Here is a 19,740-nt window from a genome sequence, read left to right on the forward strand (position 1 = left end):
TGAATTAGTTACTGCCATTGTGTGAATAATGTGTAATCATGTAATCAATTAAAAAGTTACTGTAGTGGGATTAAGAGTATTTTAAAATGTAATATAATCTGATTACAAGTACTTCATTTTTGGAATCTGATTACATAATCCGTTCAGCACTGGTCACACTATATCTCATTAACTGCAACATTTTAAGACAAGAGTCCAATTAAACTAATTAGAATATACAAATACGCCTATAGGCTATGTTGGTTTAATATCATCATTTTGCTATAATTGTTAGGAAATAAAATCACATTTTGATTTTAAAGGTTTTTACTTTTTTTATATTAAAAGTCTAACAATTGTTTTACTGTTGAACTTTCCTGAAAGTCTACAGGTCCTTCTCAAAAAATGTGCATATTGTGATAAAAGTTCATTATTTTCCATAATGTAATGATAAAAATTAAACTTTCATATATTTTAGATATATGAAACTGAAATATTTGCAACTGAAATATTTCAACTGAAATATTTCAGGTCTTTTATTGTTTTAATACTGATGATTTTGGCATACAGCTCATGAAAACCCAAATTCCTATCTCAAAAAATTAGCATATCATGAAAAGGTTCTCTAAACGAGCTATTAACCTAATCATCTGAATCAACTAATTAACTCTAAACACCTGCAAACGATTCCTGAGGCTTTTAAAAACTCCCAGCCTGGTTCATTACTCAAAACCGCAATCATGGGTAAGACTGCCGACCTGACTGCTGTCCAGAAGGCCATCATTGACACCCTCAAGAGAGAGAGTAAGACACAGAAAGAAATTTCTGAACGAATAGGCTGTTCCCAGAGTGTTGTATCAAGGCACCTCAGTGGGAAATCTGTGGGAAGGAAAAAGTCTGGCAAAAAACGCTGCACAATGAGAAGAGGTGACCGGAGCCTGAGGAAGATTGTGGAGAAGGACCGATTCCAGACCTTGGGGGACCTGCGGAAGCAGTGGACTGAGTCTGGAGTAGAAACATCCAGAGCCACCGTGCACAGGCGTGTGCAGGAAATGGGCTACAGGTGCCGCATTCCCCAGGTCAAGCCACTTTGGGCTACAGAGAAGCAGCACTGGACTGTTGCTCAGTGGTCCAAAGTACTTTTTTCGGATGAAAGCAAATTTTGCATGTCATTCAGAAATCAAGCTGCCAGTGTCTGGAGGAAGACTGGGGAGAAGGAAATGCCAAAATGCCTGAAGTCCAGTGTCAAGTACCCACAGTCAGTGATGGTCTGGGCTGCCATGTCAGCTGCTGGTGTTGGTCCACTGTGTTTTATCAAGGGCAGGGTCAATGCAGCTAGCTATCAGGAGAATTTGGAGAACATCATGCTTCCATCTGCTGAAAAGCTTTATGGAGATGAAGATTTCGTTTTTCAGCACGACCTGGCACCTGCTCACAGTGCCAAAACCACTGGTAAATGGTTTACTGACCATGGTATTACTGTGCTCAATTGGCCTGCCAACTCTCCTGACCTGAACCCCATAGAGAATCTGTGGGATATTGTGAAGAGAAAGTTGAGAGACGCAAAACCCAACACTCTGGATGAGCTTAATGCCGCTATCGAAGCATCCTGGGCCTCCATAACACCTCAGCAGTGCCACAGGCTGATCGCCTCCATGCCACGCCGCATTGAAGCAGTCATTTCTGCAAAAGGATTCCCAAACAAGTATTGAGTTCATAACTGAACATAATTATTTGAAGGTTGACTTTTTTTGTATTAAAAACACTTTTCTTTTATTGGTCGGATGAAATATGCAATTTTTTTTTTTTGAATTTTGGGTTTTCATGAGCTGTATGCCAAAATCATCAGTATTAAAACAATAAAAGACCTGAAATATTTCAGTTGGTGTGCAATGAATCTAAAATATATGAAAGTTTAATTTTTATCATTACATTATGGAAAATAATGAACTTTTATCACAATATGCTATTTTTTTGAGAAGGACCTGTATAATAGGCTGTTTAATTGGATGTTCCATTGTGCAAAAATGCCTCATCAATAGACAAGTAGGGATTTAAAGAGATAGTTCACCCAAAAATGAAAATTACCCCATTACTCTCTTACCCTCTAATCACCCTAGGTGTAGGCTGTATGACTTCTTTCAGACAAACACAATCAGAGTTATATTTAAAAAAACATTCGGGCTCTTCCAAGGTTTATTTTTTTATGATTTACTCAATCTCAAATCATCCTATGCTAGAATGCCTGTCTTTCCTGAACGTGCATGGGTCTACGACAGTTAGCGAAAGTTAGAGATTTTACAGTTTGTAAAGTCTTAAATATGGATAACCTATATTTCTTACACAAACGCATGGCTTCACTTTCTGAAGGCCTTTATTAACCCCGCAGAGCCGTGTGAAGCACTTTTATGATGGAACTTTTATGGACTTCAAAACAGAAACTGCATTCACAGCTTGGAACAGATCAAATCTAATAACGTAGCCTATTCGTCTGAAAAAGGAATGTCATTAACACATATGATTTGAGGGTGAGTAAATCATGGGCTAATTTTCATTTCTGGGTGAACTATCCCTTTAATGCATTAACTTTGCTAAAACTGGGTCTTGTTTTGTCAAATTGTGCTCGGTGCACTTCCTCCAAATAAAAATAAATAAAAAAACACGTTGACCTTAGTGTGTTTAGCTAATCTGTTCTCATTAATTAAATAGCTGCAGATTTTCACTCAATCTGAACGAGCTGGGAAAAGTCACAAACATATGCGCTACTGCCACCTGCGTGTCAAGTCAAGCAGTTCGCCACCTGCACTCATTTACTCCCAACTCTGACTATTGCATTAAGCACTGATATAAACAGTTCAGCTACATTCATTTAAATGTAACCTAGTGTTTACTCTGGGAATCTCCTGCTGCGCACATTCTGCCCACGAAACCGTCTTTGATTTGAAATGGCACTTGCGTCGGTCTTAATGGTCGTTGTTGTCGTTGAAAGCTTGGGAAAACAGGAACGGCTCAATTTCCTGAGTAAAAAAGCCTCATTGAAATGTTGCACAGAGCGTCGCATTAGCATAAAGTGCTCGTTTTAAGTAGGGCCTCGCCTTGTGCTCCTTTCAACCCATCTTTCAGACAACGCGTTAGAAGTCATTGTGTTCACACACTAAACCTTTCACAAAGACACAATAGCGTGCGTGTACTTCAAACGCTAGTGATTAATGTTAATGACCATTAGATGGAGTGGACGCACATTTCGCTGCAAATAAAATGCTAAATCTAGCGTTTTATCGTTTCCACGCTAAAATGGGGCTACTCCAATCGCATGTCACTGTCCTAACTGTTTAGTGGCAAGAGAAGGTGTTTTCTCTACATGGAAGGTGAGAATCACGTAATTATTCTTGGTTTTTTTTCGTTTTTGTCAGTGCAGATTTGAAACCAACTTTACACGAAAAAGCGCTATGTACCCAACCCAATATCTTGTCTTAAAATCTTTGTACACTCTTAAAAAACGGGCAAATGATTCCTAAAACGGGGTTTTCGAGGTGATGCCATACGAAAAAAAATCACATTTCAGTGAATAGTTCCTAAAATAACCATTCTTAAACCTTTTCCATTATATTAAGAACCATGGACGTTAAGAGGTTCTTAAAGGAACCTTCGATAATGCTAGTAAATAATCTTTTATTTCTAAGAGTAGCCTAGACAACCCCATAGTTTTTTCTTCATTTTCTCAAACATAGTCTTACTGTAAAAACAGGATTATTCATACAGAGACATGCATTATTGTCTGTTCAGGATTTCACCTGTTTGTTTGTGCATGATTATTAACCAATTTCATCCCTTGATCCAAGGGTTTAAATCTGTGTTGTGAGGATGAAGGGAGCTGCTGTAAGCTAGGGGTGTTAGATAAGAGGATGATGCGTCCCTGAAACAGTGAGACACTGTGCTAATACTAGCAGTGGGGGGCACACGGGGGCCCTGAAGGTGGTTCGTGGGGGTGAGAGATGACTAATTGGAACGGTGAGCTCTCCTCCCCTTTTCCTGCTGCTTCTGTCCTGTGGCTTTTCCCAGGGTCCCCCTCCCTGTTGGACATCTTGGCCTACTGCGAGATTACATCAGATCACATCACAGAAAGTCTGTCTGTACATAAACAAACACACGCACTCACATATAGCCACACATGCCTGGAATCAGTCAAATTGATGAGGAGGAGAGATGTGTTCTTGTTCTTGCTCCTCACTGCTCTCTTTCTCTTTTCCTCTCTCCATCTGTATCTTTTTTTATCTTTGTGTGCTGCATGACATAGAGGGGCAGCCAGAAGTACCTGTTTGAAGAGGATTTAGGATTAAGGAAAGGAGGTCTCCATAACAGTGCTCTCATAATAGGCTTTATTCTTCTATAAAGCCAGTAATCATGTGAAATGGAACCCATGGGCCAATGGTGAGAGTTTCAGCACAGACATCTCCCTGTAAACGCTCATAAATAAATCATCAAAGCATTTTTCTTTACCGCAAGGTGAACATCTTATTGTTCAGAAATGCATGTGCTGTTTAATTTTAATAATAATGAAATGCAGTTTTTTCTTTTGTCAAATCAACTTATAATTAATGTGGTTTAGATAACATAATATTTTAAGTTCCCGTTGATTGAACCAATCATTGTACTTAAATTTTTGCATTTCAATGAACTGAAATTTGAAGGCAGCCAGATTACTTACTTACTTTTTTATTTTAAACCAACAATAAATGGGCCCACTTTATATTAGGTGGTCTTAACTACTAACATTTTAATTAATAATTTGATACAATGCACTTATTGTGTACATACATGTTTTTACATTGCCTTTAAAAAAAATCCTGCATACAATTACATCTGTTATTCATTTCTTACATTTATAATTACATTGTTAACACTTCCCTTAGCCCTAACCCTACTCTTAAATGTACTCATACCAACACACCTGTCAAAAGTTTTGCAATACAATATAAATACAATTTTTTTTGATGTACGGAAACCTAATACATGAGGCCCAGTAATTGTTTTACTATCAGGTGCTTTATGGGTTCCCATTGTAGGATTGTTTTGTGGATTTAGTTTTAGTCTAATAATTTTGTTTTAATTAATATTTCTTTTTAATTAAGTTTCATGAATTAAACAATTCATATTTTGTCACAAGAAGAAAAGAAAAAAAACATTATGAAAGTATTATGCCATCATGCAAGACATTTATCCTTATATACAGCATTTTTTGTCATAAGGGTTCTTAAAAATTCAGTCAAGCCCATGGTTAGCCTTTTTATATACTTTAAATATTCTATATTGTATTTAAAAGGTTCTGTCAGGTGCTTCATTTGGATTTAATTTGAATCAGTTAATGTTGTTTTAAATAATTTTTATTGTGTTGTGAATTAAACAGCGTGTAAACGTTTATCACTGGGAATATATCAAATAACATGTTGAACATGAAAGTATTATGCAATAATTTAACCCTCTAGTGCTGTTAAGTCATTTTTGAATGAAAAATGTTATTTTATTTATTTATTTATTTTTGTTTTTTATTAATTGTAAAGGTTTCGGAACTTGCTGTGTGAACAAAAAAAAAGTAATAGACATGATTCAAAAAAGTTAAAGTCAAGTGTGACAGAACATTTTTGTCACACTTGCATTGGAAAATATATATTTCAATGTCAAATATGTCAAAAAAAATATATAAAAAATGTTTTTCATATTTTGTGCATTTTTCATATTTTAATTAACAGTATTTTTGCAGTTTTCATAACAATAAATGTTGCATTTTATATCTTTTCAAGTTCACTTTTTATATATTTTTTTATTTACTCAAGCAACAATCAGTTGGAAATCTCATTTCCAGTGAATAAATGGATTATAACTACTGCATAAATATAATTTAGTACCATAAAATCCTGTTAAAATACAAAATATTAAATAAATAAAAACATTATCTAACTAGTACATTCATTTCATTAAAAAAAAAAAAGTTTGACAGACACGTGGAAAGTACCAGAGAGTTAAGATTGATTTAGAACATCTTTTTATTTTTTTCTAAGAATGTAAATTTCTGCATTCAGCATTAAACACAAATCCACAGCATTCCATGCCTTCCTGTTTGAGACTGAATTTCCATTCACCTACAGGGTGAAACAGTCAGAAAGGTCATATCATATAAGTTTCACTCACTTAACTCTCCTTATCTTTGATCATTTGATTTAGTGTTTTTTTTAAAGATGAATCTTTATTCATTGAACAGATTCCTTCAGCCTTTCTGTATTCCTGCCTTTAGGGCTTAACTGGATTAAATGAGTGGAACAGAAACATTGTGACGAGTTTGTTAACTAGTAATCAGTGCGTTCTTAGAGCAGGATTACTAATCCATCCTTATCAAGACTATTAGGCCAGCCACTGCACAAAGCCGCCATGCTAACGGGCTTTAGCATGTCTTAGTCTGCTGCAGAGCAGAGACAACAAGAAGACACAACCATGTCTAAAAAGCTCTGTCTACAATGGAGAGACACACTACCTGGCTCCAACAGCTGCCCTTGGAACTCAGATAAGCTCTTTTTTGTCTTCTCATCCAACTTTGTCACATCAGCAAAGTTCAACAGTTCTAAATGAGTCGAACTGTGTTCATCATTTAACCCTTGGAATTCTCCTTATAGCATTTTAAACAGTTTTTTCTGTGTTAAAAATGTTTATGTTTTTCCTGTTATTGTGAAGGTCATTATCTTGTCTTATGAATTATGTAAAATTTAAAATGTGTTGCAAACTTCAACATGAATTATTCTCCTAATAAAATGAGGAATCTATGCTTTAACACATTTGGATTATTATCTTTACAATATATTATCTCTACCATTATTATTTATTTTAACAATAATATTTTGGATTATTACTGCTGAGCAATAAGCTATGCAAGTATATCAACATAAAATGTGTAAAATAATCACTCAAATTAACTTAAACTGAATAATTGTACTGCATGATAGGCTACATAATGTACTTTTATGTAACAATTTCTTTAGTAAAATGCATTTTTATTTTTTATTTGATACAATCTGCAGTTTTTTGTTTTTTTTTGATGGACATGTTTAAACTTTTTGGTATAACTTAAAAAAGAGACCTTGTTGCCTTATAATGTTGAGTTCATTGAAATTAAAAATTTGAGTTCATACAATGAAGGAGAATTCAAAAAAATGTTATCTGAACCACATTAAGTTTTTTTCCCAAAAGATTTACAATATTTTTTTACAGTGAGACATCAAAGAACATGAATATTAAAAATAGATTTCCTTTATTTCTTCCATATACAAACGTTTAAACAAAAACAAAGATACCCTTATAAGAGCAATGGTGTGTAATAGAAACACCTTAAATATATATCTATTCATTAAATATTTGTACAAATAGAGTACTGTGTCATCTAGAGATAATCGAATATGTACAAAACCATCCTGTATAAAGATAAAGCAGCGAGTGTGATTTCCTCAGTCCTGAAGTGAATCGTCGATGTCGATGTCTACATCAGACTCTTCTGTGAAATCTCTCTCCTCGTCCTCTCTGCCCTGAGACCCGGGGCTCTTCGGCGGGACGGCGAGACCTAGTTTGGCTAGTTTGGCTTGCTGTTGTTCAAGACTCTGTTTTCTCCACTTGATGCGTCTGTTCTGGAACCAGACTTTAACCTGGAGGTGCGAGAAGAAAGAACGTTTAGTGTCTGATCCATAGATGTTGAAAATCAATGTAAAATCCCATAACTGATGTGTAGGCTATGTACCTGAGCTTCAGTGAGTTGGAGAGCAGATGCCAGGAGGAAGCGCTCTGATCCCACCATATACTGCTGCCGTGCGAACTCTTTCTCCAGTCTGGACAGCTGCTCATTGGTAAAACTTGTGCGCATTCGCTTGGATTTTCCGGCTTTGTGTTTATAGTGAGAGTGGACTGCTGCTTTGGCCAGTACAGCATCTGTGCGTAAAAGTTGCATGGGTTAGAAGAACATTATTAACATTGCTCCTTTGTGAAATGATGTATCTGTCAAACATACATACCTTGTGAGTACATAGCTCCACGACATGTTGTTTGGTAGCTGTAAGGCGGGTAGCAGAAGACGGGATACCCAGTCTGCGTGTGCGTAATACTCTGGTTGTACGCGAAGTGTGGGATTTGCGAGTACACGTGCGCCGCTAATGGGACCGCGGAACTCGAGACTGGCGCTTGATTGGTTATGCTCCGATACACACTTGTCCTGTCCCTCCCTGGATAGTCAGGTCTCGCGAGCAGAGCGTCGATTGTGAAGGATTTCCCTGCGCTCGGTTTTGATGAAGTGGCATAGTCCGGATTGAGAGCCGCGTGAGGGCGCACTGACTGTCCATAGTTTTCATAAGCTCTTCCAGGCATATGCATGGCTTCTGTTCGGGTAGGTGAAAAGTCCAAAGCCTGGTTAAAAGTTATCCGCGGTGGAGATGTTCTCGACCCTGTGAAGAGCGGAGTGAAATGAAGCTTGGAGAACCGGGGCCTCTTTTATACCTGCTCAGGGGCGCGAGGTGCGAACGACCCCCAGCGCGCCTTTGTCTTTTTAAGTGGCAGATGAGTCAAACGAGCGGCTCTACAAGGGATCCAATTAACTGATGGAGTTGTAACAAGCTGAGATTGTCAAATATCCTAATGGCCCTCTGCACTACATGCCCCCGGAGGTAGCCCAGAAACACAGAGAGGGGGTCAAGAGCCGAGAGCCAGGAGGTCCAGATTTACTACAAATTCCTACATGGCTGCGCGCCACAGAAACGTCCTGTGTGAGAGTGCATTGATGTTACCCAAATCATCTTATTTCATGTATTCAAAAGGCACCGCCGAATGCGACACACAGCGGAACAAATACTCTCACATTCAGGTCAAAGAAAAGAACAGAAAAGAAAACCTACTAATCACATTACGCTCAGCCCGTACATCTCTATGAAAGCCCGTTGCCAGTCTTTAAGACTCCAGATTGTCCCCCAAATATTTAATTCGTGGTTAGTGGACTAATTCATAAGTTAGGCCATACTAAAGTTTAATTGCCTAAAAGTGGTGCCGGTGAACTTACTTTGAAGTTGATGAAGAAAACCAGACTAGTTGAAACTCATTAGATCAGATCGAACTGGCAGACATGATTGTGATAAGATAATGAGATTGAAACTAAGATGTTGTTATGGCATAATGATGAAAAGATGTTTTACAGCGCAGACCACGGTAGCATCACACCTACGTGTTGTGGATGATGTTAGAATTCACTTCCAGTTTCAGTCTCGAGGTGTCAAATGAAAGTAGGTATAATAGTGAAATCTCTTCCACGGTGGTTCGTGTAAACACACTGATCAGTTCTCCTCCCTCAATCAGGCGCTGGCGTGTATTGCACCTTGTGCCAATTGTGTTTTTGTCAGTTTTGGTGTTGCCCGAAAATTGGAGAGGAGATTTGCCGCAGCCGGGCTTCGGTTTTCTCACCCTGAGCGCGAAGCCCGCTGACTTTACTTAGTGTCGGGTGAGTAACTCCGATGAGCAGATAATCTATTGTACATTTCCGCTACACAAGTGCTCTCAATAAAACCTCTTAGCTTCTCTTAATGTTTTAACTCCCTCAACCCATTTGACGTTTTTGATACTAGCTGCCTATACTTTTTGACTGAGTTGACGTTTTTTAATGAAGTGTGGAAGCCTGTCACACAGAGCAGAAACTTGAATAAATAGCATGTAGCAAAAATACAGCATTGCATTGATAATAAGCAACTTTTATATTGGTTTATAAGGACACTGTAAAAAAATAAAAAAAATAAAAATAACACTGAAATTGTAACCAATTACTGCAGGTGCGTGCAGTGATATTTATAATGGTACATATCACTTTTATCTTTGTTCATATTTTAGTTTTTTCATCTTCCAACAATTAAATTTTAAAAAACAATATTGGAAAAAGTGCTGGTCAAATGTTTGGAAACATTACTATTTTTAATGTTTTTGAAAGAAATCTCTTATGCTCATCCAGCCTGCATTTATTTAAAAAACACATACTAAATATATTGTGAAATATGAATAGCTACAATTTAAACGTAATGTAATGGTTTTCCAATTTTAATATGGGCTACTTTAAAATATAACTTATGTTAATTTATGTGATGCACACATACATTTTCATCACCCATTGCTCCAGTTTTCAGTGTCACATGAACCTTCAGAATTCATATGCTAATTCATATCAATAGCTTGAATTCAATATTGATACTTCAAAAATCAAATAATTTAATATTAGGTTCAAGCTATATATGCTTTAATGATTTTTGCATTAATATATGTTTTATTGATTGGTTGATTGATTTATTGTCCTTTAAATAGACCTGTACCACACACACACACACACACACACACACACACACACACACACACACACACACACATAGCTTCTCTTCAGCTGGAAATGTAATTTTTTTTATTATTATTGTTAATTAAAAGTATATGGGCAATTTTTTTGTGTGTGTGCCTGGAACATAGTTCATGTCTGAACAAAGACTGATGTTGAGGACCAGTGATGGGAGGAAATCACTTATGTAAAGAGGGAGTCCCCATTACTGGCTCTCAATTAAGACATGAAACGCCACAGATGAAAAGCAGCGGCTTCACTAAAGGAAGTGATTTGCTTTCTAACGCTGCTTTAGAACAAAGACGCGCTCTTTCAAGGGAGGATTATAGTCAGCTCTGCAAACTCTACGTGCTCATCGCTTAAAGACAAGTCCAGTGTAGAGGACTCGCTAAAGCACAGTTAAACAGTTCTTCCTTTGACCCTCGCGTTTTCTAATTACAGCAGCGCACCTGACACCAACGCGTCTAATGAACAGCGCAAACAGCGCGCTTCTGCCTCCGTAGAAGCCCAGCGTCTGACCACCTAGACTAAGTTTCCATTGTTTGTTAACATGTTTCTCTGAACAGGCTTGAAAGAAAGGAATCACGCCGTGCGAGGCGGTGTTTACATATTACCGCTTAGTCCTCACGTCTGAATCCTCAGCAAGCACATCTGGACAGCAGTGTTTGCACGCCTGCGCATTATGTGCAATTAAGAGGCTTTCTATTTATCATAATCATCAATTACTTTATTATTTTGGGGCCTCCATTTAACGTTTTATCAAAAGTCATGCGAACTCCAAAATGCCTCCAAAATTAAATACAGCGCCTTTCAAATGAATTCACTCTCAAAAATAAAGGTTCATTAGCTACTTACATGGTTCCCCGAAGAACCTTTAACAGCACTAAAAACCAGAACTCATCCTTAAATTTTAGTTGTTGTCTGAGCATATATCAACACATTCCGTCCTATTTGCTTTTATTATAAATGATGCATTAAAACATCCTGACAATGCTTACAGTTGATACAGTCACGCAATAGCTATTTAACCCTAACCAGAGTTAACATTAAAAACAAGTTTCAAACATACGTAAAAATATAGGTTTCAGAAGGGGTGTTAACAGCTAATTCAAGTGTTCAAACGTATTATTTAAAGGGATCGTTCACCCAAAGAATGAACATTTTCCCAATATGGGGAAACAAACAGTTAATGACCTTTATTGACTTCCATATGGAAAAAAGTACTATGGAAGTCAATGGGGCCCATCAATTATTTGGTTGGCAACCATTTTCAAAATATTTTTTTTAGTGTGTGTGTGTGTGTGTGTGTGTGTGTGTGTGTGTGTGTGTGTGTGTGTGTGTGTGTGTGTGTGTGTGTGTGTGTGTGTGTGTTCAGCAGAAGAAAGAAGTAAAATAGTAAATGATGAATTATGGTAAATGATTAATTTTATGGTGAACTATTCTTTTAACATCATTGAATCAACCCAAATACTTTTTTTTTTTTTTTTACAGTGATACTGAACTTACTTTCTTGATTTTTCCTGAATTTTAGACTCCATTGATCATACCTTTCCTCTTCTATTAGACACTTTTGAGAGATTTATACTCATTGTAATTTCAAGAGACTTTACATTGCACTGAACGTTCTTTCTAATAATAATAAAAAAAATGTTAAAATGCACACACACACAAACACACATACACACACACACACACACACACACATATATATATATATATATTAATGTTCTTCACACTAAGAAACATATAGAACTGTTCTTTGAGGTACCAAACAGGTCTATGGCATTGGTGTGAAAACCATTTTGGGGCCTTTATTTTTAAGTGTTTGAACCTTGTTTTAATATTTACTCTTACACTGTAAAAAAATATGTAAAAAATAATTTACCTGGTTGCCTTAAAATTTTAAGTTCATTGAAATTAAAAATGTTAGTTAATACAATGAACATTTTTGAGAATCGACAACCTTTATTCAAATATTATTTAAATATATTTTAAGCATATTGGGTGAAGATGCAGTGAAAAATGCCAAATTGTGCTATTTTCATGATTTATAAAAAAAATTGTGTGGTTCAGAAACAATAATATTTTGAGTTTCTATTTATGAAACCAATTTCCTTCATTGTATGAACTTAATTTTTTTTATTTCAATAAACTCAACAGTTTTAGACTTAAAAAGGTTTAACTTAGTTTTTTAAGTTAAACCAACATTATAATTTTTTTACAGTGTAGGGTTATTGTAAATATAAACTGTGAGCAAGGTTCCTTTCTTAATTGTGAGGAATATGGTTTTATAATGCATCATTTAAAATAAATGCTTATAAGGACAGAATGTGTTGTGCTTAGACATCAACTAAAATCAAGGCTGAGTTTTGGTTTGTGTATTGGAGCCAGACAGAGAATACGCTGGTGGGCTTTTTTTGTGTTGGAGCTCCTTTTCATAGTCATGGTGAAGTACAGTGGCTGCCCCTCCTTCATCAACATCCATTTTCTGTAAAACCGAAACTCCACGCACAACCCAAAGCTGTCAAATCGATTGAATTTATCTAAAATGTGATAATGTTATAGGTATTATTGCTGGTATACAATGCTTATTTAGCTTTGTAACGGAGGCAAGTGACATTAAGATTATTACCTCAGACGTGAAAACTGACCAATTATCTCACCTTATCATCACACCTCATACAATAGGAATCAAGATAACTTCTATACAGGAGTTGCATAATGCGGCAGAATGGACCATCCAGTCTCTTTTCTTTTACTCTGGTAGGGACTATCAAGGTCATCAAGGAGAAACAAGGCCAATTGGACAATCTATCTCACATTTACTGTTTCGAGCAGTTTGACTGGACGACCAGGTAACCTACGTCTAGCTTCAATACGCATTTAATTCCTATGCTTCTTTTTATTCAGTCAATTTTTTTTTTTTTGAGTATTCAAACATATTATTTAACATCACTGAATCAACTCAAATACACTGTAAAGAAAAAGTTGCTACCTTAATATTTTAAGCAACCAACTTGATTGTTTAAGTTATTTGAATTTAAATTGCATTGAACGACTTTAAAAAATGACGAATCATAACTTATTTGAAAAAGTTGAAAATTAAGGTAACGGTTTGTCACTTTATTTTACAGCGATGAATCTTGGAGCGGAATTTATTCGAGGAGTTACACCTTTAGACGACACCTATTATGCAGTTTCAACTAAGAGTGACACCAAAGTCATGAGGATTTATTGCCATTTCGTAAAAACTGAAGAAAGGTTAACATGACATGCAGAGGGCGAAGGTCTTGTCCCTGGATATTTTGTGTGTGTATTCAGCCTGTCTGGCACTGTTTCACCCCACCTTGACTTGATGGTCCAGTATTTTCAGTGGGATCAATTGCCATTTCAGAAGCTTGATTTCTCTCTCTCTAGGGCTTCAGTGTTTAAAAAGCACTGGGCCGTTGTCACGTTCATTCTGGCCATACAACTAATGTCCCATTATCCTTCCAGCTCTTTGTCTCATCCTCGTCCGCTCATCAGGAGCCACAATAGAACATGGATGGAACTGAAGGCTAATGAGGTTACTTGATTGCTTTTTTGGGGGACAGTGATTGCTTAGAAACCAAAATCAGATCCTTGGGTAAAAAGACTTGATATACATACATATAGAGAAAATGTTAATTTCCATTGGTCTAAAGAATATTTATAATGCATATCAAATATATTAGTAGAACCAAATTTAAACATGTTTGTTTTTAATTACCCAATTAAATCATCAAAAATATGAGGGAAGAATAAAACACTAAGGTAAAGACAAACAACTACAGGTTTCTTTATTATGCAAAAATTGTATTAAATTAAATATTAAATTAAATGAAAGCTCATGATGATAAAAACATACATCGAATGCAACATAATCAGTTATTGATATCTTATTGGTTCGCTCTTGTTTTGGCATGTGTTCATAATTTATTAGTTTGACAGGCAGAAATCATGTCAGCACAATTTGGCATGTTTTAAACAATTGACTCCGATATGCTTACAAAACTGATAATAATATTTTTGTATATTACTGACATAATGATGAGATGACATGATGATATATATCTGATATAATACTGTATAATCTATGACTATTTAATTGAGCATTTCAAAATAATTATTACATTAATATGAGACCTAGATTGGCTGTGTATAAAGAGAGTCATTCCCATCCTCTATTCACAATCAGCCACAAAAAATGATAATCAATACCAGAGTTTCATTTCATAATCAAAACAACTTTTACTCATTAAGAGAACAGTTTATACTAAATGTGAACATATTTTTGATGTGCAGATCTGTAATATTTTTTTCCACTTGAAATTCTGATCTGATAAGGTTTGTTGGTTTATTGCCATTACGGCCTTCAATACAAGAGTTAATGTTGTCATATGTGACAGCCTCTGTCACACTCGGTTACATGCCTTTTTACACAGTGGTGTAAGACGGTGTGAAATTTTCACTTGAGGTGAACATTGTGGCAACAGAATGTGATGTTTGGTGTAATCTCAATAAATCAATAATGGAATGTGTGATCTATCGATAGTCTGTTTCCAAGTAGCACGCAGGTGGTCTTGAGGAGCAGCGGCCGCTTTACGGTGGTGTTTTAGAGGGGGTTGTGGGATTATACGGGGCATTTTAGGGGGGTATTTGGGAAAGTTATGCATGGTGACACTCTTTAATGGAGGTGAGAATTGGTGGGTTGGACTTTGACACTTGATCAGTGTTTACACTTCCTGTCGAAGAGAGTGAGAGGGAGACAGAGAAAAGAGAGTAAATAGTGTCCGAATACTACTGAGATCAACTCTGGACTAAGGAAGGTCATGAATTTTGTAAAAAGCCTGCTGGAGACTCTAAAAAAAACCTTGGTCAAAGGGACAGCTCAAAGGAAAAATTGTGTGCACATCCAGTGAAACTTTTGCAGGTGCCAGATTCAATATATAGAGCATAGATAAAAGTAAACAAAAATTTGCACACTGCTTTTGCTGCTCCCAAAGATTTATTTAAAAAAGGACAACGTTTCGACCCAAAAGGTCTTCGTCAGGCCCTTTGAGTCAAATCGTTGTCCTTTTTTAAATGAATCTTTGGGAGCAGCAACAGCAGTGTGCAGATTTGTGTTTACTTTGGGACAGTTCGCCTATAAATGATCATTTACTCACCCTCAAGTTGTTCAAAACCTGTATGAGTTTCTTACTTCTGTTGAACACAAAAGAAGATATTTTGAAAAATGTTGATAACCAGACAGTTTATGGAACCCACTGACTTCCATAGAATACTATGGAAAATACTATGGAAGTCAATGGAAGCCACCAGCTAAATTATGAGAAAATGTTCACTTTTAGTGAACTCCCTTTAAACTATGGAAAGATTCTGCGCTTATTGCACAAAATTAGTAGCTATACAGCAAAGCTATATGTCTCAAACTCGTGCTGTAATAACAATAGACAAAATGGGGGCATTTTATACTTCAGTGACCTTACCTAACCGCCTCTAAACAAATTCATAAGAGGGAACTACAAATTAGTGTTGGTGAAAACCTAGCTTCAAAGTAAAAACGTGATTCCAAAAAAGTTGGGACACTGTACAAATTGTGAATGATAAAGGAATGCAATAATTTACAAATCTCATAAATTTTAAAAATATTTTATTCAAAATAGAATATAGATGACATATCAAATGTTGAAAGTGAGACATTTTGAAATGTCATACCAAATATTGGCTCATTTTGGATTTAATGACAGCTACACATTCCAAAAAAGTTGGGAGAGGTAACAATAAGAGGCCGGAATAGTTAAATGTACATGGAAAGAACAGCCGGAGGATCAATTTGCAACTTATTAGGTCAATTGGCAACATGATTAGGTATAAAAAGAGCCTCTCAGAGTGGCAGTGTCTCTCAGAAGTCAAGCAGAGGATCACCAATTCCTCCAATGCTGCGGCGAAAAATAGTAGCGCACTATCGGAAAGGTGTTTATCAGAAAAAAATTGCAAAGAGTTTGAAGTTATCATCATCTACACTGCATAATATCATCCAAAGATTCAGAGAATCTGGAACAATCTCTGTGCGTAAGGGTCAAGGCGGAAAACCATACTGGATGCCTGTGATCTTCCAGACGGCACTGCATCACATACAGGAATGCATACTGTAATGGTAATCACAACATGGCCTAAGGAATACTTCCAGAAAACATTGTCGGTGAACACAATCCACCGTGCCATTCGCCGTTGCCGGCTAAAACTCTATAGGTCAAAAAAGAAGCCATATCTAAACATGATCCAGAAGCGCAGGCCTTTTCTCTGAGCCAAGGCTCATTTAAAATGGACTCTGGCAAAGTTCTGTGGTCAGACGAATCAAAATTTGAAGTCCTTTTTGGAAAAATGGAATGCCATGTCATCCGGACTAAAGAGGTCAAGGACAACTCAAGTTGGTATCAGCGCTCAGTTCAGAAGATGTCGTCTCTTTCAGGGAAGACCTTGCATTTTCAAACATGCCAGACTACATTACTCCATCAATTACAACATCATGGCTGCTTAGAAGAAGGATCCGGGTACTGAAATGGCCAGCCTGCTGTCCAGACCGTTCACCCATAGAAAACATTTGGTGTATCATAAAGAGGAAGATGCGATAAAGAAGACCTAAGACAGTTGAGCAACTAGAAGCCTGTATTAGACAAGAATGGGACAACATTACTATTCCTAAACTCGAGCAACTTGTCTCCTCAGTCCCCAGACGTTTGCAGACTGTTATAAAAAGAAGAGGGGATTCCACACAGTGGTAAACACAGCATTGTCCCAACTTTTTTGAGATGTGTTGATGCCATGAAATTTAAAATCAACTTATTTTACCCTTAAAATTATACATTTCCTCAGTTTAAACATTTGTCATATAGGTTGAAATTTGAAACTTCCACATCATTGCATTCTGCTTTTATTCACAATTTTGTACTGTGTCCCAACTTTTTAGAAATCGAGTTTGCAGATGTTACATCTCAAGGATATATTTTATTTAACACTTGACTAATAGTTAACAGGTTGACTAAGTCATGTTTGACTTGAATAAAACCAAGTGAATTTAGATGTACCATGAAACACATATTTATGTTACTGAGGAGGAAAAAAAGCCATGTACACAACTGTTCAAAAGGTTGGGGTCGAAAAGACTTGATTTTACAAAAAATACAGTAAAAACAGTAATGTTGTGATTAGTTATTTTAATTCAAAAGAACCGATTTGTTTTAATAATTTAAAATGTAATTTATTCCTGTGATGGCGATTCTAATATGATTATTTGCTGCTCAAGAATTTTTTTTTTGTTGTTTTTTTTTGTACTATTATCACAGTTGAAAACAGTTGTGCTGCTTAATATTTTTGAAGAAACAATGAGGCATTTATTTAGGATTCTTTGATGAGTCAAAAGCATTTATTTGATTGATAAATTTTATCAATTTAATGTGTCCTTGCTTAATAAAATATGAATTTATTTCAAATTACATTAAAAACTAATTATAAAAACCATCCCAATGACCTCATACTTTTGAACAATTTTGTACATAGCAACCTAGTTTTTAAATTCACGTCAAAATGTTAACTTATATGTTCTTAACATACATTTATTTATATTAAAAGTATCTTTTAACCCTTTGGGTTTTTAATAGTACATTTATTTCTCTTTTAACTTGACTTATAGCCCAATGTACCCAAATGTTATTTTTAAATACTGAAATAATGTATTTTTCACTCATTCATTTTAGAGTGAATGTAGATGTAGCACATTTCTTAAAGGCCCAACAGGTCATCTAAGGTGAAAAAATGTTCATTCAACAGCCATCATAGAAATCATTGCTCATGTTTGTCTTGTAAAATCCCTATAGTCTGGTTGCTATCAAACACACTTCGACACACAGCCTAAAACAGATTAAATCAGTCTTGTTTAGCCTGTGTTTGCAGCCACTTGATGCAGCACAACCTTCAATAGAGAACAAAGCCACTATATGCGAAAGCTGTTTTTTACTAGAGTCCCTCATAAGAGGACAAGATCAAAGGACTGTAACCATGGAGATCACACACACAAAGACACACATGTGGTCCTGGGAAAGTGGAGTAGTTTTCTGTGTTACAGCTTATTGTACTATAGTTGACAATGCTCCTCCGAGCTCGCTGAGCAAACGAACGCCTCTATACTGACCTCTAGCGGTGCTGATTTACATTTACATTTAAGCCTTTATCCAAAGCGACTTACAACTCAGGAGAACAGGAAGCGATCCGTCAAGAAGAGGCAAAGAAACACAAAAAGTGTCCCAAATACCAAGATTTCTATACCGCTCAGAGTAGCAAAAACAGAAAAGGGAAGAAGAAAGGAGAAATAGAGGAGGTAAGAGTTTTTTTTTTTTTTTTATGTAAGATTAAGTGCTCGTGGAAGAGATGAGGGATGATGATGAGTAGGCCTACTTCCTTTAGCAGAGGAGAGTGCAGTAAAGATATAAGGATATGGCATTTTCTATTTAAATTTTCCTGATTGTGCCTTTTTTGAATGTAGTTGTGCCATGTTAATTATACATAACAACGTGACTTATCAAAAAAAAAAAAAAAATACGGTGGCTCTGGATGTTACTACTCCAGACTCAGTCCACTGCTTCCGCAGGTCCCCCAAGGTCTGGAATCGGTCCTTCTCCACAATCTTCCTCAGGCTCCGGTCACCTCTTCTCGTTGTGCAGCGTTTTTTGCCACACTTTTTCCTTCCCACAGACTTCCCACTGAGGTGCCTTGATACAGCACTCTGGGAACAGCCTATTCGTTCAGAAATTTCTTTCTGTGTCTTACTCTCTCTCTTGAGGGTGTCAATGATGGCCTTCTGGACAGCAGTCAGGTCAGCAGTCTTACCCATGATTGCGGTTTTGAGTAATGAACCAGGCTGGGAGTTTTTAAAAGCCTCAGGAATCGTTTGCAGGGGTTTAGAGTTAATTAGTTGATTCAGATGATTAGGTTAATAGCTCGTTTAGAAAACCTTTTCATGATATGCTAATTTTTTGAGATAGGAATTTTGTGTTTTCATGAGCTGTATGCCAAAATCATCAGTATTAAAACAAAAAAAGACCTGAAATATTTCAGTTGGTGTGCAATGAATCTAAAATATATGAAAGTTTAATTTTTATCATTACATTATGGAAAATAATGAACTTTTATCACAATATGCTAATTGTTTGAGAATGACCTGTTTTGTTGAAGTGAAAAAAAAATAAAGTTTTTAATTTATGATTTATTTTTAAAATAATATATATATCAAAACATATCTAAAAAAAAGTAAGATTTTGTTTGGGTGCAATACCATTTTTCCCATTAGA

At 36.2% G+C, this 19,740-nt stretch overlaps 1 protein-coding gene across 1 annotated transcript; it reads right to left on the reverse strand.

Annotated features, from left to right (window-relative positions):
* Window positions 1-7,418: 7,418 nt before the first annotated feature.
* On the reverse strand, window positions 7,419-8,449 carry noto (notochord homeobox). The gene is made up of 3 exons (XM_067422247.1): window positions 8,031-8,449; window positions 7,760-7,947; window positions 7,419-7,667 (listed from the first exon to the last, which is right to left on the reverse strand). The coding sequence occupies exons 1-3, from the start codon at window positions 8,383-8,385 to the stop codon at window positions 7,473-7,475; spliced, it is 738 nt and encodes a 245-aa protein (XP_067278348.1). The 5' UTR covers window positions 8,386-8,449; the 3' UTR covers window positions 7,419-7,472.
* Between the last annotated feature and the right edge of the window lie 11,291 nt (window positions 8,450-19,740).

This window comes from Pseudorasbora parva, chromosome 17 (genome assembly GCF_024679245.1).
Source record: "Pseudorasbora parva isolate DD20220531a chromosome 17, ASM2467924v1, whole genome shotgun sequence".
Taxonomy (NCBI): Eukaryota; Metazoa; Chordata; class Actinopteri; order Cypriniformes; family Gobionidae; genus Pseudorasbora; species Pseudorasbora parva.

Excerpts from the sequence above, each read along its gene's own strand:
- noto (XM_067422247.1), bottom strand. The coding sequence starts at position 8,385 with ATGCATATGCCTGGAAGAGCTTATGAAAACTATGGACAGTCAGTGCGC. Across the intron at positions 7,948-8,030 it reads TGGAGCTATGTACTCACAAG|ATGCTGTACTGGCCAAAGCA; the intron begins GTATGTATGTTT and ends TTTTACGCACAG. Across the intron at positions 7,668-7,759 it reads TCCAACTCACTGAAGCTCAG|GTTAAAGTCTGGTTCCAGAA; the intron begins GTACATAGCCTA and ends TCGCACCTCCAG.